Here is a 25,195-nt window from a genome sequence, read left to right on the forward strand (position 1 = left end):
AGATTTGTCAAATGAAACACTCCCAACCAACATTACATCATCATGGAATCAGAATCAGAATACTTTCATATCTAATAAGCTTCCAAATATACTAAGTTCAGCTGGTACCTGAGTTCCACATGAACCACACTACTGGTTCATGTGGAACCACTGCCGTGTGTCCCCCAAATAATTCAAACTAACAACAGCCAAAATATATTTTTGTCCACAGAACACATAATAAAGCTGTCCACATGATTTCAGTTATTTAAGAGTTTTAGTGAAATGCGGATTTGAATGCAAACAACTCTAAATCTGTATTTATGAAAATTTTTTGAAACTAAATGTGCAACAACACGCGTTAAAGCTTGAATTTGGGTATACCAAAACCAGGTTTTTGAGATAGCATTGAATTGAAAGCGAGTCTTGTGCACAGCCTCCAGACGGGTGGGACCCTCTCCTTTAACCCCCACCCACTCCACTACAGGGGGCAATAAATCAGTCCAGTACAAATTTCTTAATGCTATTCCCCAATTTGTCCATTATATTAAAACGTCGATTTCCTCCACTAATGGGTTTGACAAATAGTCCGTTTTTTAATTCTTCACGCATCCTGATCTTCTACCTGCACGCATCTCCTCACTCACCTCCTCCCGCGTCAGACACGGGAAGCGGCTTAATTTTCGTTTCTGGGGGACGTGCAGGTTATTATTCAAACCAAATATTTAACACTATCCATCTTAATAACAGCACTAATTAACAATTTCCACTCTGCTTTCCTTTTTTTTTTCTTTTTTTTTTTTAAAGCAACGGTGGAAAGGCAGAAATTACAGCACTGCGCGGTGGACATGCGCGGAGCTGCAACGAATATGGCGGCTTGCATCTGATAGAGAGCGAGGAATCTCCCACAAAAATATCCCGTTAAAACGGCTGGTAAGACTTGTATTTCTTTATTTGTGTCCCGTGCATCCATTGAGGGTTTTATCTGCTGTTTGCTGGTGGGAAGCGGTGGTTTTTCCTGCCGTGTGTCCCCCCCGTGACGCACAGCGTGTTTATAGTGGAGTCTGCGCCTGGCGCAGACGTTACGGCAGAGCGGAGCAGATATTCTTATTCCTGACTGTTTACCTGCTCCAAAGGGGAACACTGCAACTGATAAACGATTAGCACAATTCTAAATATCCCTGCAGTTGCTATTCTGGGGCATTAACTGTGTTTTTTCTGTGTGGGGACCGCTGTCCCGCCCACTAAATGTGACCATAAAGCAAAGGAAAATGCGTCACAGACTTTTCTTCATGTTAAATTTTATCTTCTGTTGCTCCAGCCTTTTCTCCTCTGAACCCATGAGCAGGAATAGAGAGGATGCTTTCAGACCACACATCCCAGATACCCATCACCACAGAGGTGTGATGCAGTTTATCCTCAGTGTTGGCTCCAGGAAAACAGTTAGAATGAAGATTATTGTGAAGTTGAACATGAGATCAGAGCCGGAGCGCATTGGAGGTGACGCCCTGCAGGGCGCACACCCCTCAGCCTGTCAGCTGTAATGCGATCCTTTTACTCTCCTGTCTCCAAACTGGCCTGTCTCACAATGAAAACATCAGTGGGAACAATCCGGATCTTAACCTCGATCCTAGAAGAATCACATTCTTATCAACAGAAGCACGTGTTTCAGGGTAGAAAACAAAAACCAAAGACAGTTTTGGAAAATGTATGATTGGGAAAATCTAACTTTGCTTGAAGCTGCTTCTAGTAAATCACAGTAAATGTAATGAATTATTATTTTCTATACAATTAAAAAGATGTTCCCGAACTAAGGATTCCCTAACTAAGGATAATCATTAATATGGTTCATATTAACGATTATTCTAATCTTTTGTTATGTTTATTAAACTACAATCTACACACTATAGATTAAAGTTGTATAAAAAGAGGAGAAAAATAATAAATTGCAATATTGATAGATGGAGAAGACAGAAAACGTTTGTCATTAATAATTTAATCAATTAGAAAAATTAGTTTTCTGTTAATTTACTTTTGAGCAAATCATTTGAGTTAATTAGGATATTGGTTGTTATTGCTTTTCTTTGGTTTCTGTTAAGTTGAATATCTGAGCTTTTAATTTGTAGTTTTATGAGAGGTTCTATTCATATTGTTATTACATTGTGCTTTTTAAACTTTCTTTCCTTTATTGAAAACAACATTTCATTACAGATGAAAAAAAAAACATGTTATGAAGTAAATGAAGTGAGTGCAAATGGAATCTAAGCTGTAACAATTAGGGTTTACCGTTAATAACTGATAATCAGAAAATGAAAGAAGTAGTTTTTATAATTTGTTATTAAAAAAGCTAAATATTGTAATATATTTATATTTATAATAATAATAATACTCCTTAGATGCCTAGATTTGCTATTTTTCTGTCTTAGTTCATTAAAAATGTAATATTTTGATCTGTTTGGTCCAATTAGTCAGAAAACAAGTACTTTTAATCAATCAAATTTCACACAACAATATTCTCTATAATAGACTACATCAATAAACCAGTTAATTGTGAAAGTAAATTACTGTAATTCTTTATTTCTTAATGAAATCAATGCAACAGCAAATTATAAAATGAGCATTGATTATAGCTACAGCATCAATGATATTTATGTATTATTATCAGAAATTACCTTTGATCTCATGTCTTTATAACTTCTGGTGAAGCTCATATTTTTTGAATGAAAATAATCAAATTTGTGTATGCATTAAATATAAGATGAACATTATACAGAGCAAATGTGTGCATTAGAATAATATTGTTTTAACAAAATTCCTTTAAATAAAGTTTTACCTACTATAGTTTTCCACTTAAAAAATACTATTGCTATCATGAAAAAGAAGAAATCATGAAGACTTTTATATCTTATCCTGTCAAAGAAAAGTTATGCTGTCTCCTTAAAGCAGGTCTTAGGTCATGTTTCAGATCTTCTCCCTCCTCAGGTTTGTGAACGTTTCACTAGTCCCAGATAAGTGGTTGCCTCAGTGGAAATGGAGGCAGTAAAAATTGAGTGCTTCCTGGTGTGTCAGCCATTTTTTGTCTGACCCTCTCGGCGAGGCAGACAGACCAGCACAAACACCATCAGTCTGGAGTTGGGTGAGGAGCAGAGCCGGACCCCTTTTCATGTGGACTTGCAGACGGCCCACATCCACACTTCTTAATGGCTTTTTATGGCAGGTTGGAATCTTTATGGCCTCTCCTGACAAAATAGGATTTGCTGCAGAGACAGAAGGTTCTTCAAAAGGAGGGATAGCAGCAATACAATGCAGATGCTGAGAGCTGTAATCACAAGTACAGGAAATGTTGTCCTTTGAATTCCTTGATTTTATTTGGAATGGATCGCTTTCTGGATGATCTTTTTGATGCTTTGGATTATTTTTCTGTCAGGTTTTGAGGTACTATGATTAGGAATGGGAATACGGTCAGAGTTCGTAAAACTGGATGTTTTGATCGCACTTTCTGCATAAACTGGTAAAACTTTGCTTTATTAGTACATCAGGACTAAATGTTGGAAGTGTAGCCAAACTGTTAAAAACTATTTGGTTATAGGAGGTAAAAAAAAAAGTACAATAACAACATTTTTACAATTAATCAATTCAATTCTTTTACATCAGCACAGGTTTACATGTTTGTGGAGGTTATGCTGTAGGAATATCCATTCTTTATGGCTGCAAAAAAAACTCAGTTGTTTGTATCCATATAAATTTATCCTAAATATTCTGCTTTGTTTTAAATAAGGGGTGGGATTAATAGTTACTAGACTGCTTTGGTGACACGGAGAAAAAAAATCACATCACAATTTTCAGTTGTATTCATGAGCCACGATATAGAGGGTAATCTTTTATCTAACTGTTAAGGTGCCTGACAGGCTAAAGCCAGCATTGATGCCGCTTATTAAGTTTAATATATACCTTTTTGTTTTGTGCAAGCTCTTCATCATAGTTAGCTGCACTCATGTTGCATTATGCATGATTTGTCACTCAAAGATGACCATTTGAAGTACCGGTACTGTAATTCATCCAGCCAGCATACCCTTCTGGTGAGCTATGACACTATGATTTGTTCATGTAGCGTGGGTCTGCTTGTCAGTGAGGCTGTGTTGTGTCTTGAAATGCTCTAAAAAGTAGATGGAGCTTGTTGTACCTGTCTTCAAGTCTTCAGCCTGATTTAAAATAGTTGGATCAGAACTCAAGCCCTCTGGGAATTTGTTCTAGGTTACTGGTGTGCGAAAAAGGAATGCTGCTCTGTGTTCAGTTTTGAATGGAGGAACAGTCTTCAGATATGTTCCAGATGATCTGAGGGCCAAATAGTTCATAATAGAGCAATGGAGCAACGTATGAGGGATGTATTTTAGTCCTTAACCATTCAGTAACATTAGAATTTACATGATGAATGTAAAAACTATTTAAAGATCTGTGATCTGGATTCAGGTCATCTGCTTTCTTGATGTAAGTTTTCTAAGTAAAATGAATTTTGTGGGGAAAGTCATCATTTTAGAAGTAGATGCATATCAAAGAGCTGTTTTATTTGTCGTTTACAGCTTGTGTCTGCGTAGGTAAAAGCCCGTCTAACTTCACCACCCCTGCAGCAGCAGCACATTAACTGAGCTCATCATGGGCCGGACTCCACACAAAGGTAGGCCTGACTGCATTCCCTGGTTGATACATGTCTCCGTTTAAAAATAAACACACATCCAAATACTTCTCTTTCTGTTCTCTGTTACATAATCAGACTTTTCTGTGTTTGGCATGCATTTTATTTTCTCTTTGAACTATTACGAACACAGTTTTTATGCCTTCACTCACAGTAATTACTGTCGGTTTATCAGCTCCCAAATCCTGATGAGTAGTTCAATCATCTTTTGATTTCAGATCAAAAAGAGGAGAAGGAAAGAAGAAGCAGCATCACAGCAGGCTCTGCCCTTGACAAATCTAATGGTTTGGCAACTCTGATCACCAGTTTGTTTCTCTTCATTGTTCATCCTTTCATTTCCAGGCCTGAAAGCTGAAAGCTTTTCTCAGTCATCCACGTCTGTGGCAGGTCATGTTTTTGCAGTGATCAGTAACTCATTGTGTGTTTTTATCAGTATCTAATGGGCTGGGTTAACAGTAGCATTGATGATTAACGTGTTGATGTGCCTTGAATAGTGCAGATTTAGTAACGGTGGCACAAATAAACAGAATATCTCTCTGGAGTCATTTGTAGATCCAAACAGTTTATTTAGGGCTGCTATAATTATGGTCGACTTAAATATCTAAGTATTGTAAGAAGTTAAAATCTTGGTTGGATTTTTCGCATATATATTAGTAGATACCAACAATTAAACTAAACATATATTTTTGGACTTTTACCAAATGAAAAAACAGCTCGTAATTAAGAATTTGCAGCTGTATTCTAACAAGATCGAAAATCAATGGTTTGATAAAATGCAGAGAATCCTAGATAGATAGATAGATAGATAGATAGATACTTTAATAATCCCGGAGGAAATTGTATAATCCCGGAGGAAATTGTATAACCTAATGCACAATTAAAACTTTAAATTGCACTTCAGTGGTTTTATTTTCCCTTTTAAATGTTTTTCAAGTTATTCTTTTCAGTACTTATATTTTTTTAAGTTACTCAGTTTTTGTTCTCCAGGGATCCATCGATAATCAGCGTTTTGTGGTGATTTTTTTGTTTGTTTTTGTTTAGAACCGTTCAGCTGGGAGGAATACCTGAGAGAAACATCTTCCACTGCGGCGTCGCCTACTTGCTTCAAACAGGTAGCTTCTAGAAGGTTCAATATGATTCTCAGCCCCTGATATTGTTGAAATGTTTCCTTGTGTTTTTACATACTGGGAAAACGGTCTTGCATGAATTGTGAATAACATGACATGAATAAGCATTTACTTTCTGATATTTTGTCAGTAAGTATGGTCTGGTGTCATTTTTATATCTTCTACAATCAAAATCAGAGCAGAGGTTTCCACACCCTTAGATCGACATGGTGTTTGACTTTATTATAACCTTTCAAACTGTCTCACCTCCACCGTAAAAATTATCAACTCAACAATGGGAAGACAGGTAAACAAAGATAACCCCGTTCCAACCAGCAGTATTTAATGCCCCTGGCTGCAGACTGGTGGTAGAAGCTTCCCCTCCTGTGGGTCATTCAAATAAAACCCATAATTGTTGTAAAATACAACAAACAGATAATATAAATAAAAATAAACACAGCCAGGATGTAGATTCTAGTATAATCATACAGTTTTTATTACAAAGGAAATTGGGATTTTACAGGAGTCAGGCTTGAGCCATTAATAATTTTTTTTAAAAAAAATCAAAGTACATGAAGCAAGAAAACCTCCTTCATGGCCGCAGAACTCTTGTCAAACACACCTGCAGGCCCCGAGGCTGAAGTGTGTCTGAAGCTTCTTCCTGGTGTATCTACTTTCCACATATCGCCCTCTGGGCCACTCGTGTTCAGAACCCTGGAATCATGGATTTATGGTTTATGATTTCCAGCACCTTCGCAAATCGCAGTTGGATGGAGCCGTGATTTTCTACACCAGGGTTTTTGTGTGCAGGGTAAAAGGAACCCTGTGCACTCTTTTGGCCTTTTCACCAAAAATGCAGATTAAACAGTAAATGGCATTCATTATATTATTACACAACATGAGGTCTTCTTTAATTCAATCTGGTTGTCTATGTCATCTCATACAGAACACAATTTTAAAGTCCAAGCAGAGAATCCTTAAGTTTTTGTTTTTTTTATAAGAAAATACAAACCATTTATAAGATTTCTTCAGGCTAGGCCAAAGTTTACCCTCCACAGGGGCTACCATGTAGTTGCATGAATAAAAAGGCTTATTTAAATCAAACATATCTCTCAATCTGGTCTACTTCTTAAGATGATTGACTCTCAGTTGCAAAGCTCTAGTTTGATTCTTTCCTTTTTTTTTTTTTTTTTAAATTATCGACTTTAGAATATTTTTTTCTTCCAGAAAAAGGGAAGTAGATTTTTGTAAATTCACGTTGGAATGTCTTCTTGTTTACTTTTAAAACTTACAAGCTTGCTTTGCAGCAAGAAACAAGGGGAAACACAGTTCAAGAACGCCCAATTTATTTTTAAATTTTTTTCTGTTCAAACCCACTATACTGACATACTGTATTACCATGGTGTTGTCATTGTGTGTGACAGAAGGTCTCTGTGTCCTTCTGCAGTCCAGAGTCCCGCCCTCCAACGACTTTAAAGCAGGAATGAAACTTGAGGCACGCGACCCTCGGAACTCTAACTCTGTGTGCATTGCGACGGTCATGGGCATGATGGGTACTCGTCTACGTCTGCGTCTGGATGGGAGCGACAACACCAATGACTTCTGGAGGCTCGTCGACTCATCAGACATCCAACCGATAGGAACTTGTGAGAGGAACGGGGACATGCTGCAGCCACCGCTGGGTGAGTAGATGAATAAATAGATAGATATATAATTTATTAATCCCGGAGGAAATTTCACTAAGTAGCTCTGGGTCTCATGAATTAAAGGTCATTGAGTAAATAAAAACACAGACGAGTCCTGTGTAAACATATTTACACTCATCCGATTAAAAACCCAGTTCCAACAAAGCACAGGCAAAATAAAAATTTCCATATAAATGGATGCAATATTTTGAAACTTAACTAGAATTGAATATTTTGTTTTGTTTACTATTCTGTGGCATCATCTTTTATTTTAACAACATTTAGGAAGATAAATAAAGAAAAGGATAAAAATTTTGCATAGCCTTTATTTTATTTGTAACCACAGAGATGACCTGCGTCTCCTGACCTTGTGTTGTAATGTGTCACCTGAGGGATCAAAGGTCACAGACAGGATGTCCTTTTCATACTCAGCTAGCATCTGAATTCGATCTAAATGCAGTCTGTAAACCTGGCGTGACTCAGGCAGGAATGTTCATAGATGAGCCTTAAAGTCTGATTACATTTATTTGCCAATAACGTAACGTAACAGCCGATAATGTAATACATTTTTTTCAGTTTTTGAACTATAATAGGCCAATAACGGAATAGCTAATTACTAACCTGAACCTCTTATTGTGTATTTAGTTCAGAACATTTTTTATCTTTATTTTTTAATACAGTATTAAGAATGATTAAACTAGGCAGCCTAATGAGATATATCAATAAGGTCTAACAATGTTAAAATGTTTAGATGTGGAAATGTTGAATTTGGAAAAAAAGTCAATAAGACTGTTTCATCTCATTCCGAGTGAGACAGATTCTGAACCAAAGCAAAGAAATCACAATCCTCCCTGGCTGAGGACAGTCCTCCATTTTCTGTTATCTGAAACTTATTTTCCTGGTTCATGGAGCTTTAAATGACTGACCTTCACACAGTTAAATATTGTGTTCTAGTCAGACCACTAGTCACAACCTCTAATCAGACATCCTACTTCTTTTTTCTTCTGAATGATCCTCATGCTTTTTTAACAATGCCAGTGAGACCATGGATGAGACCATGGAAACTGCTGCTGGATATTGTTCAAACAAAATTAAGGATTGTTTTGATATGGCTCTTAATTTTTAGAAATGCTCTGTCCTTTTTTAAATTTTTTATTTATTTATTTATTGTATTTCTACTATGTGAATGTCTTTGGGCTTGTGCCTTATAGATAAAGCTGAGTTGAGGGAACTGCATCTTTTTTGTGTTGAACTTGTTGTTCAGGTTTCAGGATGAATGCCTCCTCTTGGCCCATGTTTCTCCTGCGGACGCTGAGTGGAGCGGAGATGGCCCCCGCTTCTGCTTTCAAAAAGGTAAAGAGAAGCTATCCGGGCTATCCCAGACTGACATGCATTTTCTTATCATTGAAGCTGATTAAAAGTCAGCTCTTTTGGAACATCAAGTGAAAGATATTAAATGAAAATAGAAAGTTTTCTCCTGGTTTCATGAAAAATTCAAGAACAGCAAGAGTTGAGTTTAAGTGCAAAACTTCCACTTGAATCCAATGAACCTTGAGCTTCATCTCTATGAGGATACAACTTAAAATTTTTTTAAAATAACTGATTTAATCTTTTTTGCTCCTTTGCTGAGATCTTAATTTATACAATAAATCTTTATTTTAGCAACATGAAATATTATTAAATAGTGTTACATTTTCTTGCTGCCATTGCACTAACCGGAAGAGACACATGAAGAATTATTCATGTATCCAATAGTCTCAGCAGCACTTCAGTTAATAAACACAGTAAGAATCATAGAAAAAGGTGGAAAGCGTGTTCTTGTTTGAGTAAAAATTCACAAGTCATTGTAAATGTTTTGAAATACAAAGATTTCTTTCAGATAACACAAGTATAGTTAAAAGACATTTTCAGGAAATAATTAAACTATGTTTATTATGACTCATATTTGACCTGCTATGTATGTTGAACTGTTGCATAACTATTTGATTATCTTTGAAACCAAGATGCTGTGAATGGGCCGTACACATTTTCGCATTTTTGCGCAAACATTTGTTTATATTCATGTTTAGGAACCAGCCATTCCTGTTAAAAACTACTTCCAGCCTGGCATGAAGCTAGAGGCGGTGGATAGGAAGAACCCCTACCTGATTTGCCCTGCCACAGTGGGAGAAGTCAGAGGCCAGGAGATCTTTGTCATGTTTGATGGCTGGAGAGGCGCCTTTGACTACTGGTGCCCCTTTGATTCCAGAGACATCTTCCCTGTCGGTTGGTGTGTTCTGACCAAACACAGCCTACAACCACCAGGAAACTTCTGTAAGTGCTGCTGTGATGGTTCTCGTTGTGCATTGATGTAATGAACAGGATTTACTACAATTTGCACTGACATGATATAATAGAATTTTGGATCACAATGGTACATAAATTTGGATTTCTTCCAGCCATAGTTCCTTCATTGAATTATCCTGACCATACTTTACTGCATCTGTGTTACACAAAAGCATAATGGTCCAGTTAGCTGGAATTATTACATTTAATATATCTCAGTGATAAGAAAAATACGGCTGGGGTTCATCATAGATGCAGAATGTGGTCGTTACCCCAGCATATATTCTGTATGGCATCATGATATTAATATTAAGCTTACTGGTGCCTGGTTGCTTCTGAACTGTGTTATTGTTGTCTTTCTCTCGACCACTAGAGGGCAGCAGATCACAAACTGTCCTTGATCTGTTCTGTGGCTGTGGGTTATGGTACCGGGTCTGAACCAGACACATACAGTAGTTGTAGAGTTAACGTCAGAGTGAGATGATATATAAGGAGAATTCTATATCCTTTTAAATCCTATTCTATATCCTATTATCCTTCACTTCATCTTGTCTCACACTGGGTGTTAGATTTCGGTTTGCTATACTGTACTTGTAAATCAGCATCTTGTTTCAGAGCTTCTTCGATCTGAATAGATCTTACTGACGTCATCAGGTTGGTGATGTTAGATCTGATTGACGTCACCATGAGTGTCTCACAGCTCATTAGAATTTGGTTCCTTGATTTTCATTTGACTTGTTTTTGTTTAATCTGTTTCAAACTGTTAGCATCAGAGTCCTTTTCAAAATGTATTACATTCAGTTTTTGGTTTAGTTTTACTAAAATGTTATTGTGTCGTGGTCATTGTTCATTCATAGGATGATCGACAATAACAAAGAGCACCTGTACTTATGAATTAAAAAGTTATATTCTATGTAATTATACAAGAAGATCATCACATAATAGCAAATATACGTGGAGATACCATTATTTTCCCCCCTCATATTTATGCAGTAATTCTTTCAGTGCAAAACAGGAGATGGAATGTTGAAACCTTCACTTTTTTGAAAGATATTCTTATTTCAGATGTTTTTTTATTAATCTTAGACATCCGTAAATAAGTGAAATATAAATATTGAGTTGCTAAGCACACTGCTCAGTCCTTTATTTGTTACAAGTGAAAATTAGTACAAATCACATGCTTCAAACAAATAAATAACAAATCTGCCAGGCTTTTTTTTTTTTTTCGTCTTTATAAAAAAAAATTAACTCCTAAAACACCTTCTTAGTAAATGAGCCCATTTCAGATCATCTCTATTTAAACACATCATCTTTTTTGATGATTTTTAACAAAAATGTATGACCAAATTAAAAATATGTACACATGGTTTCTAAATTATCCCTGCTGAGGTCGTTGGGCTGTTTTGCTACTTAGACCAGGCTATTTTTGTTGCTTAGCAGCCAACAAAGAAATTAAACACAACTGTTACTGTGGAAGTAACAATAAAAACAATTGCAACAACACTTAATAAACTTGTGATAAATTGGGAAATGCAGAGGTTAACAGTTCCCGATAACATCCTAATGTAAAAATATTTTCGGACAAATGTTACGCTGACAGGAACATCAATCACTTTTTATGTCATTGTGATGTATTTATTCATATTTATTAACTGTAAATGTGTTTGTCACCTCTGCCAGAGAGGAGGTTGTGTTTCCTCTAGTGTCAACTCATTCGTTTTTTAAAAGGATTAGACAACAGCTACTCAATGGATTTCCCCCAATTTGTGTAGGGATGGATCAGGGACCAGGATTAGAACCCATTCAGTGTTGTTGCAGATACACGAACTTTATTAATCTTGAATTTTTAAAAGTTCTCCATAATTACGTATATTAGTGTCACTTTGACAAAACCTTCTCCATATTTATTGGCACAAATGTGGACTTTTGTTTTTAAAGGCAGTGCAATTATCAGTCAGGATGGAATTATTTGGTAATTTCTTTCAGCTGGGACAACAGTTTGTATGTCTTCATTCGATTTTATTAAAGGCTCAATGTTCAGTTTGTCTTTTCCTGGCAGATCGACTTTTTTCCCCATTCAAAATCACTTTGACAAATAGTTTTGGAGTGTATGCGTTGAGGTTATTGCAGTTGTAGATATCTGTCATCAGGGTTGCTGTTACATAGCAGTCGTTCCCATCCAGTCATTTCCTCCCCTTTTACCGTGTTGTTGGTTCCCACTGGTCAGGAAACATGTGGCTGTGAGTAGGTCAGACACTAACCTCCTTGATTAATGTGAATGTGAGTGTTTGCTCGGGTTTCCCGCCCTCTGTTGATGGATGGCAGCAGTTATGTGTCTGTCAGAGCATGCTGTTAGTCCTCAGGCTCCGAGGCTCTGTTAATGTCCACACACATGAGGAAGACGTTAACTTCTGCTTCAAACCGCTTCCATACAAAGTAGCAACACTAAAAACTGACTGAAGCAAGCCGCTGTCTTTATGAGGCCTGTTTTGGACTGATCGATCTGTATTCAATTTATTTTGTTAAGTAGAAATATAAAGCACCTCTAATCATTTAATTTTTATTAATATTATATCATAAATTTTAATTTCCCTTTCCGCTTTCTGTTTTTGCTGCTCTATAGTTTATCTCTACCAAAACAACAACTTGAGCTAATGAATGATTTATATTTTCCAATTCAATGAGTTTCTCATAAAATATTTTATTTTGTCTTAAAACGAAACAATCTGTATGTTCACATAAAAGGATCTTATGATCTAACTGACAGCTTTTTTTAATAACCTTTTCAGTTATTTTTCATTTGGTAATAATAATTTGATAAATCTTTTTTATTTTTAATAATTATAATATTTTTTCTTAAATTTTTCCTGAGCCGGTGTGAAGGTTTCCATAATAATTATAATTATTAGGGGTGAATGTTATGTAAATTAATAGTTTAGGTTAATCAATAATGAAAATGGAGAATATTGAGTTATGATTATATATTATTATTGACATTTTTGTATTCAGTACTTTACGTTTAGTACACATAGTAATTGAAGCGCATTACAATTTCTCTGTTGGAAAACTTTTACTTAGGTAACCTTTAAATGGAGGACTTTCTTTGTAGGATATTTTCCTCATATGTTGTCACTGCTTCCACTTGACGTAAAACCTGAAAGTTCTTTCCATGATGACTTGTCTCTAGTTTCAGGCCAGTCAGTTAACAGTTCCCTAAAGTTAAAGGCTGGAAATCAAATAACAAATGAGGAGAAAGTTGTTCATCTTGTGAAATTTTCATCACAACTCTGCTGTTTTTGTAAATTCTGTAATGCCACTGAATTCTTTTTGGGAACTTTTCTCTCTTTCGGGAACACAACCGAGCAGTTTGATGTAATTTAGGACTCATTCATGTAAAATTACAGTACTAATTTTAAAGTACAGAATCGGAATGCTAAATGCAGCAGATGGATATTACTGCCTGGTAATGATCCTAAATGAAGCTAGTATGAAGGCTGCTGGTCTGTGCTTCCACCGACCATAGATTCACCCTTTGTGTGTCTGCAGTAAGTGAAAACGGAGGGCTGGTTGAGGTGTTAATGAGCTGATTACGAGCTGTACATGAGAGACGGGTCATGACAGTCTCTAATTACAGCTATCTGAAATCTCTATTTAGCCTCCTTCAAAGTTATACTGTTGTGACCCTGCAGGATTCCAGGATCTGGCATCTAATTTCTTATTTTATGTGCTTTGATCATCATGCAGCATTTTTTCCCCCTTTTTTAAATTTTTTTTTTTTTACACTTTTTGTGATATGTGTTTGTCTTTGCCTCTTGGTATTAAAGTGGGTCAGAATACAGAATAGCCCTGAATAATACATGAAGAACTCAGTCTGTCTATATTTTAGAAGATACAGAAACATCCTCTGGGTTTTTGTTCGTTGATATATTTTTAAATAAAATAAGGGTTTCAATTAGTCACTTTTATGTTCTAAATTTTGGCAAAAGTTAACTTCTTATGGTCGACCCAAACAAGGCTCGGATGTTTATACACTATTATTACAAGATTGTGGTATTTAACACTCCTGTGGAGTCGTGTCTTGTCTGGGGGGCTGCAGGTCGTCCTCTAAAGGCTGATTAAGACGTTTCTGACTGCTCTGCCCCCACATTGTTCTGGACTTGGGGTTGATGTTTCCTGATGCTGGCCATCTTTCGTCAGTGAATGTCTGAATAGTCTAGGGTTACACACTGAGAGCACGCCTCCTTCCCCAGCCTCGCTCGAATGCCGGGGGGGGGGGCTCATGTGTTCACCAAACTCCAGGCATTTGCCCCCTTTCACCCATTTCAATCGGGACTCTTCAGAATCCAGTTTGACCTTTTATCCCCCACCCACTCCTGTTCCCATCCCCCCCCCCCATTCGCTCCCGAAGACCCAGCGTTAACCTCTCCCCCCATCACCCCCCCCCATCCCAGAGGCACGCTGAGAAGCAGGTGACTGATGTGGACTGTCGATAGGGGGATGCAGATAACATGAATAAAAGGCTCAACCCCCCCCCCCTTGTCCTCCTCCACCACACCCACTCTTGCTTCCCTCACTCCCCCCCCCATCCCAGCCCCTATGCAAATACGCCCCCCCCCCTTTCCTCCTCATGTTCATTCATTGTGAGGGACGCCTCGCAACAGCTTCACTAGAAGCAGCAGCGTGGGCTTTGTTGTGGGGAGAAAACACACAGGAGGGACTGAAGACTGGGAGAAAACAGCTGATAAGGAGGCAGAAAACTGAAGCGTGTACGAGCAAAATATTCAGGAGGAATTTACCGAAGAGGAAAACAATAGAAAGAGGAGGAAATAATTCAATGTCAGCTAACAGAGAGTTTCAAAGAAGAGAACCAGGAAGCTGGTGAGTCGTATTGTTTCAGACCGCCGCCTCCTCCTGCGTTCAGAGCTGCTGCTACCAAATCAAAAACTGTTAGGAGTCAACTTCTGCTTTTTGTTGGAGGATTTCCTGGTGAGTTCAGTGCATTTATTTAAGTTATTACCTGTTTTTCTTCACATATAGAGGCAAATACTTCTTGCAAATTCAATGATGCCAATATTTGATTAGTTAAAGGGTTGTGTTTTTGAGGTTTATGGTAAAGTTTGTGATTTGGTGCATGCACATTAATGTAGCATCAGTATGTTTAATGGTACCATAGCTTCTACATAAGTGTAGTTTTGTTTTTTAAATTGTAGTTTATACTAAAACTTACTTAGAACTTTAAAAAAAATCAACATTTGAATGCTCAAACAATAAAAAAGTGTTCTGTGAGCCGCAGCTACATCATGGAAAAGAAAGCTTTTTAAACTTTAAGATTTCTTTTCCCAAGTCATTTTGTTTATTGCCTTCATTTTTGTGTGTTCTTTTTGTAAAACATGAAAAGGGAAGTGAAAACTAAATCATGAAAGTTTCATATGGCCTCGTGTGTGTGTGTGTGATTGCAGCAGCTTCCCCCTCTGGTGTCACTGATTAACGCGCTGCTTCCACACAGTTTTCTTTGTTTTCCACGTCCGACTTTTGGAACGACTTCTTCAAATTGATCGTAAGAGATCTTTTCTGGCCGTAAAGCCACTGATTTAAAAAGGATTGTCAGCCTGTAGATCCATGTGTTTTTCATCAGGGGGTTTTATGTGTTAAGCATCAGGAATTAGTTTAGGTTCTGGCAGGAATTAGTGAATAGCAAGTATTTGAAAAAAAAAATTCACAACCGTCTCTTTTAATATGAAATGTTATACAATCGATTTAAATGAACACACACAGGAGTCACAGCCTGACAAGATGTTCGGAACAAAACCCTGAAGTATGAAGTAGTGTGTCTGAGTGTGTTTCCTACGTGGGTCCTCACCTCATAAGGGTGGGGGGTTAGTTAGGATGTAATTAGATGAGAGCTAACTCTGAGGGGCCCCTCCCCTCCCCCATCCCTCAGACAGTAGACTTACTTCTCATGTGTGCTCATATCCTCATGCATGCACACATTTCCCCCAGGCTGTGGCTCACTGGGGGGTCAGCGGGTCGAGTTGGAATCATGAAGCCCAGTTCAGTTCTTTTGTCTGTTTTTGCATCTTCATTTATCGTTATTGGGTTTTTTTTTGGAAGTGCTAATAATGTTTTTTTGTTGGTTTGTTTGTTTGAAATTTGTTCTAATGATGCAAATTTGGATCTGTACCACATTTTACACCCAAGATATATACTGTATATATAATTTACATTATAAACCCGATGGATCTTATGTATTCTAGTGCTGCTGCTGAAGAAATTTAAAAAATAAACCACACATCTATTACTATGAGTAACCATTAACCGATTCTAGTGATTCTAGTGACAAGAAAAAAAAATTTAACTAATGAAGAAAACTAAATAGCTTTTGTATAGACCTCATTGATTTATTAGCAGTAACACCTTTATATGCCCACAGTTAAGACTATTCAAACTCAAAAGCTTTATTTTGACAAACCAAATTATTATAGGGATTTAAAATGCAGAATGTTTCCATAGGTACCAAATATAGTGGGTTATGATTAATCATGGAACGCAAACTGATATCAGTCCTTTTTTTTTTTTTTTTTTTTACTAAAACAGTGTAGCATTACAGAACCACCTTCTTGGATTTTGATATTCCAGGTTATGGTGAAATATGCAGAGGTCTTTTTTGCATAAATTCGTTAAACATGTGCTAGAATATGACGTTAATCTCCAGTGAGGAAATGCTACAGTACATGCTGCTTCGATGGCTGTGAAGTCATTGGATTACATTTTCAGGCAAAGATCAGAGAAGACCCCCCAACTCAGATTCCCTACAGGGAATTAAAACCTGCTGATGCTTTCAGGTGACCTGCAAACGACAGCATTTCCGCACTATAAGGCACACTGGATAATAAAGGGCACTGTTGGTTTTTGAGAAAATTAAAGGCTTTTAGGTGCGCCTTATAGTGCGGAAAATACTGTAATTTCAATATGTCTTTGTAAAGCTTATGTCCTTGAACTCAAAGTGAGTAAATGTGTGACTGGGCTGGTATCACCCTCCCCCTGAGAGCAGACTGTCCACTCCTGGTGTGTGTCTGAGCCACTAAATAACAAACATCTTCTATCTACACCCACTTTCACTTAGTTTCCAATTAAGCAGCTTTCAGAGTGTGCTGTTCGTCCCCTCAGAGAATACTGCAAACCTTCCATACCAGCCTTGCCTCAGTCCTGGAGGCGCTAATGAAAGCCTCAGCCCCCCCGAGAGCCTCCACATCTACTCTAAGGCCCCCACATTCACCAAGCAGTGTGGCTGTGTGGAAAGAGGATGTTGTTTTGTTTCTTTTTTTCCCTATTTTTCTTTCATTCACCCACCTTGATGATTGTGTAATGAAAGCAGTTATGCTCACGGCTAATGAAGAGATGGGCTGATGGTGCACTTTTCTTTTTTTCTTTTTTTTTTGGTGATGGTTTGTCTTCGTATTTGTCACACATCTGTGGAGACTCCAAAATCCATGGTAGATCATGGTACGTCATGGTAGATCTCCGTGCTGAATAAAGTCAACTGGACTACAGTCATCCTGTGCAGTGTTGGGTTTCTCCCTAAAAGCTAATTTGCACCATGGTGATGTCTTCAACTATTCTTAATAAGTCCAGTTAACTTTATTAAACACAGATTTGAATCTACTGTCAACGTAGATTTTAAAATTCCATCTGAGTGAAGGTCTGAGGCAGTCTGACCCCCCAATCCTCAAACTGAGTTGAGGATTGGTGCAGAAGTGTCACTCATAACTTCACACGGGGTAAAAACTGTATCTTCCACAGGAAAAGTCAAATTTATCATTGAAAAAATTATCCATCCAGACTAATAGTTACATAAAGTGCCTTTAAGTCGTTTCTTTTAGCTGCAGCACCAATTTGATCTTTATTGCAGTATTGCACAACATGATTAGCACACATGTCTAGTTTTTTAAGTGATGTAGGCAGCAATTCAAATCTCATCCTATTTTTATTATATTCTAATTTTCTTTTACGTATGTTTGAAACTTTCCTGTTTTTGCTGATAACCTGATTATTAGCTGATTTATTATTATCAGACTCCCAGCTGATGTGAGCCTCAATAATATGCAATGATATACTTTGTGTGTGTGTGTGTGTGTGTGTGTGTGTGTGTGTGTGTGTGTGTGTGTGTGTGTGTGTGTGTGTGTGTGTGTGTGTGTGTGTGAAAGAATTTAAATTATATCCCATAATTACAGTTTTAGCTACTTTGCCTGAAGCAGAAGGTTGGATGAATCATCTAACTGGTGGGTCTGGAGGATGACGGGTGGAGGGGGGGGGGGGTGACTTTTGACTCTGACTTCTGCAGAGGGAGGGGTTAAATACAAAGGACCTGTCAATCTCAGAGGACTGTGAAAAATCCAAACAAATCCCCTCTGCAGGACCTTTCAGGGATGCATTTTCCTGCTTCGTAGGTCTGGAGGGTGTTGAACCACAGCGTTTCTACTAATACAGGCTGTGCCTTTTCTCAAGGATGTTCAGTAAAGCCTTCTCTGCACATCTTTATTTCTAATGCATGTGTGTGGGTGGAGGGTAGATCTAATTACGGTGTTTTTTTCACTTTGTGTGTGTGTGTGTGTGTGTGCTTTATACTGCGATTATAGAATGCATTCACTTTAAATGATGCCTCCCACGTTTAATATCCACATTAGTCTCAATTTATTATCCGCTGTGATTATTTACTGGGGGGATTCCAAAAAAGATTGATGACATATTTGCTATCTTTCCCGTGTCCCATTGTTTCCAGTTACCCTTCCTGGTGCGCTCCTCGCTCCTGTTTCTTGCACCTCAGCTTCCCTCAGTACTCGTCGATCCTCTTCCAACTCCTCCATGCAGACGTCTTACCGGCTGCCCAACCCCTTGCCGCCTCTCCCCGTGCGCAAGGGCGTCCGAGGTCGCCGTCCCAAATCTCAGACGATCGCTTTGTTGAAAGCGGCAGCAGAAGCGGCAGCGGCGGCTGCGGTAAATGGACCATCACATAGTCCTGCCAGGACGGGGTCTGAAGCTCAGCTGGCCCCCAGACCACACAGGAAGAGAGGGCCCAAGCCTAAAAGCAAGGTGAGATGTCACAAGTGCTGTCATCCATTATGCTGTGATCCAGTGACTCTTCCGTGTTCTGTTTTATGCATTATGGCAAAAATATTTTGATGAAGTGAAGACGGGTCAGAGTTGGACAGTTTCAGGCAGGAAAGAGTTTTCTTGATCTTTATTTGCTAAAAATGACAGCAGCTTCACTTTTAAAAGCTGCTAAATGTTCTTTCGTGCAGTGGAAACACACCACTAATAAATTATTAACTTTACAGGTGACGGACAGTTGACGGATTTGTCTTTGTTTGTTTTGCAGCTCCAGAAGAAGCCTCGGGTGGAGCCGTCCATCGGGGCCCCATCGCTTCCGGCTCCACCTCCAGAGACCAGGCTGAGTTCCAGCCACACCTCAGCCGAGAAGAACCACAACAACAGCTCAAACGTCGTTTGCACGGGTGAGAGAGTTCATCATGCAGTCACGGTCGTGTTGCTTTGCGTTTAGTTTGACTTTTACCGTCACGTTTGTGCTCTTTTTCTTTTCCCAGTGTGCGTTTACGTGAACAAACACGGCGACTACGGCCCCCATCTCGACCGGAAGCTGGTGCTGCAGCTCTCAGACCATTTCGGTCCCGCTCCAGTCAACGCGGTGCTTCAGCAGGCGGTCCAGGCCTGTGTGGACTGTACATACCAGCCCTCTGTGTTGCTGTCTTTCCTCCAGAGTCAGTCTCACACGGGAGGAGAGGTCATCAGAGGTATTTGCAGTGAACATGGAATATTTTGTGTATGTATGTGTGTGTGTGTGTGTGTGCGTGTGTGTGTGTGTGTGTGTAATGAAAGACAAAAAAAAGAAGAGACGATGTCTGTGACAGCAGCTGATGTGAGTCTGTATCTGTAATCAGAAGTGACATGTGCGTCTAACCTGGTTTGGGATGCTGGGATTAGATCTCCCTTGGGGGGGGGCTCGATTGGAAAGGCATTGGCTGAGGTTGGGGTATTGGGGGCGGTGGGGGTTAATTTGAGGATTTTTGCCGGCTTGGCTTGGGTGGGAGGGTGTTTTGCAGTGTGGGATTGGGTGAAAAATAAGGGAGGGAGCCAACCCGTAACCATCTGCTGCTTTTCTTTAGCTGTGATTGTTTAGTGTGTGCGTGTGAGTGTATGTACATATTGTACAAAGACATTTCGGCTATCTGTGTTTTGCTCCCCCCCCCAGTACGGTCAGAACATGGCATCCGCTATGTGAAACTACCCTCTGCCTCCAGTACATCATCTGTTTTGCGCTTCCTGGAGAACATGTGCCAGCATCTGGAGAGCGACAGTCTGTTCAGCTCCCAGCCCTTCAGCCCCTTCAACAACACCAACACCAACAACAACACACGCTTCTACAGCAGGACCAAGTCAGGTGGGACCATCAGTAGTGGGAACCAGTCATTACGGGAAGATTATTATTTAAAGGGTAGAGCAGAACTCATTTTCACCGAGGGCCACATCAGCATAATGGCTGTCCTCAAAGGACCAGATGTAACTAATAAATGTAACGAAATGTAACTCAATGTAATGTAAAATAAATGTAACTACTCCTTAATGTTAAATAACTCTGAAATTATTACTTATTCAAGTTACAAACATTACAGTTGGACAGAAAAAACAAGTTTTCTTGTTGTTCTGTTATATTGGCCAGGTTATTAAACCCACAGAACGAACTCCATCAATCAAGGATCAAACTATCAATGAATAAAGAGAAATAACATCAAACACAAGCCCGTTTTAACTTTTTTCAAAGTTAAAACGGGCTTAATTGACAGTACTGCATTGTGGGAAATGTAGTTTTGGTCAAAGCGCACTTTTAACCTATTTATTTTTAAACACTCTGACCTTTTATGCTCTCGCGGGCAACAAAAAAAATTATGTGGCGGGCCACATTTGGCCCCCGCGGCCTTGAGTTTGACACATGTTGGGGTAGAGGGTTTAGTTTTAGGTTTACAACATTAATGAAAACACATACCGACAACTGAATGCACAGCTTAAGTGCGTAAAACAATCTAAACCTGGTAAGTAACAATATTTTAGTGAGTGTTTGATGGCACACACCCTCCTGTCTTCAATCGTACAGAGATGACACAACACTGCAGACCCTCCTTTTCAATGCATTTAGTTTCTTTACACTGAACGACTTTTGTGGAATGATGCGCTCAGGCCTGTGTAACTTTGTGTTTTGATTATTATTTTCTATTGTTTTTTGATTGAGATTTAGATTAATACAACATTAAATAATAACCATTTCCTTTAGTTAGTCTAGAACAGGAAACTCCACGTTTTATTTTTTTGTTTTCACCATTTTCACTGTGCCGTTTTATCTGTTGTGAAACAGAGCCACTGTCTCACACAGAGAATTCCGTGTCCAATGATGATTCCACAAAGGATATGACGGGCAGTGCTCGCTCCCTCCACACAGCATCAGACTACAGGACAGCGAAGAAGGAGCGGCCGTACTACCCCGGACAGACACAAACACAGCCGGCCCTCCGACGTGTCACCTCTAACCCGACAGAGCTAAGTTCGGTGGGGGCACACAGACGAGTGGAGGGTAAGAGTGAATATACACTCAGTCAGCAGGGCATGCGTAATGTCAGGGGCGCGTTCTTTTACTACCCAAACATCATAAAAGTTACTCTGACTGCTATCCTTATGATTTCTGCTCTAACAGCGTTAAATTCATTCATGAAAGCTGTGATGGAAAATATTTATGACAACGAAATTGTAATTTAAATCTAAACTCTCAGATCAATCAGAAGCCCAGTTCGCTAGACTTGAAGTCAGATCTGGTTCAAAATGAAGATGCCAACCAGAGCTACATTCTTCACTCATTAAACCTGTTTTTAAATCTTTAATGATATAAACTCTACTAGATTCTTTGAAATGTTGATTATCTGATGTTTTAGGAAAGACAGATCACTATGTTGTTCTGCTGTTCTGTTTTGATGTAGCTAAAATGTTACAGATTTTAACAGCTTTTATAAAAGGTCATGGTTACAAATGAATACTTAAAATAAATATATAAATAAATTAAAATTTAAATAAAATTAATTAATTAAATTAAAAAAAATTTAAATTAAAAATTATTTAGGTGTCACATAGTGTATGTCAGAGGTATTCATTTGATTTGTTTTTCTCTCCCTTACATGCTTCACAGCACCAAGCTCAACAACAGGGCCGGACCATGTGAAACAGGATAAAGAGGTTTCAGGGAACGTGGCGTCTTCCTGGTCGGTGGATGATGTCATACAGTTTGTCCAAGAGGCCGACCCCCAAACACTCGGCCCGCACGTCGAACTCTTCAGGAAACATGTGAGTATGGACGGCCTTCTTTGAGCTGCTTAAAGGTCAACAGACTGCAAGAGGACATCGTGTCGTGCAGTCATCTGGTCAAATAAACCCTCAGATAGTCTCCAGTCTGATCTGTTCAAACTAAATCAGATTTGAATTTCCACCATTCAGCACCTTAATTAAGTTAATGTCATTTTGATTGAATTGTTCTGGGAGGAAGTAGTTGTGAAGCGCTGACAGTGGCTCGTGTCTATGCAGGAGATTGATGGCAAAGCCCTGATGCTGCTGCGCAGTGATATCATTATGAAGTACATGGGATTGAAGCTGGGCCCGGCACTGAAACTCTGTCATCACATTGAGAAGCTGAAACAGACCAAACAGTAGAGGATGACAACGCTCTCTTTTTTTCAACTGGTAACCAAACACACTAGCACATATTTTTCTGCAGGGATGTAGTCCGATGCAAATCCTCCTGAACAAGGATCGTAGCTTCCATTTAGGACACTGAGGGAAAGCACTCTCTTTTATTTTTTAGAAAACTTGCAGGGAGTAATTTACAAATACAGACACACAAGTATTTTATCAACAGATTCCGGTATTTTTAGAATCAAGTTTCATTACATCTTGGTGAATACATACATGAACAGATTGCATGGTATTCTGGAAAGTACAAATAAAGTGTTAAAATAACATATAGGCCATCATGCTGGGAAACAAAAGTATTGTGAACACAATATTGAAAAGTTTGCTGTGTGCAAAAAATAAGAAAAATCTACATCTTTTTGTTTGATGTGTGTACCCAGCATTTAAAAATACGGATTTTGACTCCAATGTTTTTTGCCTTATTCTGTACAACAGGAGGTCGTCATTTAGCAAACATCCAATGCGGCTCTACATTTCCTCGCTTAAACACATACATGCACACAGGTGCACTGCAGGTTTAGCAACTTCATCACTTTTGAAATCCGGCTGTTGAAGTATTTTTATGATGAATGCACCGCCTTCAAATTGGGGAGAGTAAGTGCAGGTACCAGAAATGAACGTCTTGCTGCATCCTTTTTAACAATGCAATAAAATTTTTGAATGACATGACTGTCCCATCTTTGTCAACGCAAAATGTTGGAGAAGTCACTTTGTTTCTCAAATTTGATCATAACAGAGATCCCAAATCTGCTTATCACTTATTTTATTTGGGAAGAAAACCTTTCATTCATTGTGATTTTGCAGCTTGAAGATGTTGAAAATCACTTCAAGATGACTTGTTTTTCCATTTTTGTCAGTGTGTGTTTCTATAATGAACCTTGAAACAGCGACATGGGTGTACAGTGCTTCGACACACACCCTAACAAACACACAATCAATGAAATACAATGACTGGAATGCTATAGTTGTTGACATTCAAATAAAGTCAAGGCCATTAACTTGATAGATTGAGTGCTGTATAGACCATGGAGAACCTGTTTTGTATAAAGTTAAACCAAAAGATTGTTTTTTGATATCATTTTTGTACTGAAACAAAGTGTATTAACCTGTTTGAAGCATAAGCGTGTTTCCTTTCTGCCTGAAATAGTTCTTGTGCACACCATCAAATAACTACCTACAGGACAGTGTTGCGTCTCAGTCGTCACATCTCAAAGTATTTATCTTGTATTTTTTGGCAGAAATACTAATTTTCTGAACATTTCAGAACCATTTCAAAACCAAATCATGTTTTGTAGCTGCATTTCACACTGTTGCTCTCCTGTAGTGGTAACAAGTGGATACTTGAATCCGTCTTGCTTTAATGTGAACCTCAGGTTTTAGTAAGGGGTCGTTGGTAGAAGATGTTTAACATCATTAGCCTTTTGTGTTCATCACCTCAAGAGAGGCTGCACATTAACCAACTATGTATATTTTTTATGCCTTGTTATGTATCACTGTAGCATTCATTTATGTACTGTATGTATATATATATATATGACTTTTTACTGTATGTTCAACAAGATATGTTGTTAAATATGTTTGTTATGCATTCACACAATTAAACATTTGTTTACATCGTTTTTGTGTTTCGGATCGCAATTTTTTTTCCTATCATCTCTGTCGAAAGGGTCACAACCTTTTCAAACAAAGGAATTTTCCCTCATCATATATTGAAATGGGTTATGATCTTATCAAACAGACTTCTGTTTCTCGTTTGATTTTCAAAATAACAATTCAAGTCACTGAGGCACAGTGAAGACATAATTATGTGACCTAAAAACATCACAGTAGGAATCACTGTTCCAAAGACAAACCAATTGCTGGTCATGTTGGTGAGTTCAGTCTGCAGATTGACCTAGGATTAGTATTTGTTTTTGTGTGTGTGTTTAATGTTAAATAAAGGATATGAGTAGTTTGGTTTTATGACCCACAATTTAAATGTTAATGTGAGCTTACTTATTATTTCTCCCAACAGAAACATACTGTACTGTATTTCATGGCAACTTTCTGCTGTGAACGAGTAGAAAGTCATTATCTTACCTGTTTGCATTTAATTGATAATAAATCTAACAGCACACAGTACACAAACCTGTTTTAGGGCAGCTCATTCATCAAGTTATTGTACCTGGTTACTCTACTAAGGTAGGCTAGAATGAAGAAATGCTATTTTGGAGAAAGTGTTTCAGTATTGATGTGAAATTGAACAGTAAATGACTGCCATCTAGTGGAAATATTGAGTCAGTGCACTTTAATCCGATGGGGAGCAAATGAATCGTCACACACAAGGCTTTGTATTTCAATGCAATCACATTTATTGGCTTTTTTTGTATGCACAGTTACTGAGCAGCTTGATGAGCTGTTAAAATGAATTAGATATAGAATAATGGAATTTTCACAATGTTGTTCTCTTCCTCCCAAATAAATACAAGACTGAAGCTGATGCCAACAGCTCCAACATTTACAAAGGCTTGGAAATAATCATGTAAACTTTAAAAAAAAAGTTTTTATTATTTTATTGAATTATTTTACAAAAGAAACAATTTGAAACTTTTTCTCTTTAAAAA

The 25,195-nt window shown here is 38.2% G+C and overlaps 1 protein-coding gene across 2 annotated transcripts; it reads left to right on the forward strand.

Moving 5' to 3' along the window:
- The first annotated feature begins 829 nt into the window (after positions 1 to 829).
- Positions 830 to 24,211, forward strand: scml2 (Scm polycomb group protein like 2). 2 transcript variants are annotated; one of them, XM_068319788.1, is made up of 14 exons: positions 830 to 912; positions 4,560 to 4,654; positions 4,891 to 4,956; positions 5,714 to 5,784; positions 7,226 to 7,460; positions 8,728 to 8,816; positions 9,533 to 9,776; positions 18,568 to 18,878; positions 19,165 to 19,300; positions 19,391 to 19,597; positions 20,056 to 20,244; positions 21,214 to 21,429; positions 22,036 to 22,190; positions 22,428 to 24,211. In XM_068319788.1, the coding sequence occupies exons 2-14, from the start codon at positions 4,633 to 4,635 to the stop codon at positions 22,551 to 22,553; spliced, it is 2,067 nt and encodes a 688-aa protein (XP_068175889.1). In that variant the 5' UTR covers positions 830 to 912; positions 4,560 to 4,632; the 3' UTR covers positions 22,554 to 24,211. The 2 variants fall into 2 exon arrangements, with proteins under 2 accessions (XP_068175889.1, XP_068175899.1); XM_068319798.1 differs by lacking the exon at positions 830 to 912 and adding an exon at positions 3,181 to 3,196.
- Positions 24,212 to 25,195: the final 984 nt, after the last annotated feature.

Source organism: Antennarius striatus, chromosome 1, assembly GCF_040054535.1.
Source record: "Antennarius striatus isolate MH-2024 chromosome 1, ASM4005453v1, whole genome shotgun sequence".
NCBI classification, from domain to species: Eukaryota; Metazoa; Chordata; class Actinopteri; order Lophiiformes; family Antennariidae; genus Antennarius; species Antennarius striatus.

Bases quoted from the DNA above. Each gene is read 5' to 3' on its own strand.
- scml2 (XM_068319788.1), top strand. From the start codon at position 4,633: ATGGGCCGGACTCCACACAAAG. The intron at 18,879-19,164 runs GTGAGATGTCAC...TTTGTTTTGCAG, and splicing joins GGCCCAAGCCTAAAAGCAAG to CTCCAGAAGAAGCCTCGGGT. The intron at 21,430-22,035 runs GTAAGAGTGAAT...CATGCTTCACAG, and splicing joins GGCACACAGACGAGTGGAGG to CACCAAGCTCAACAACAGGG.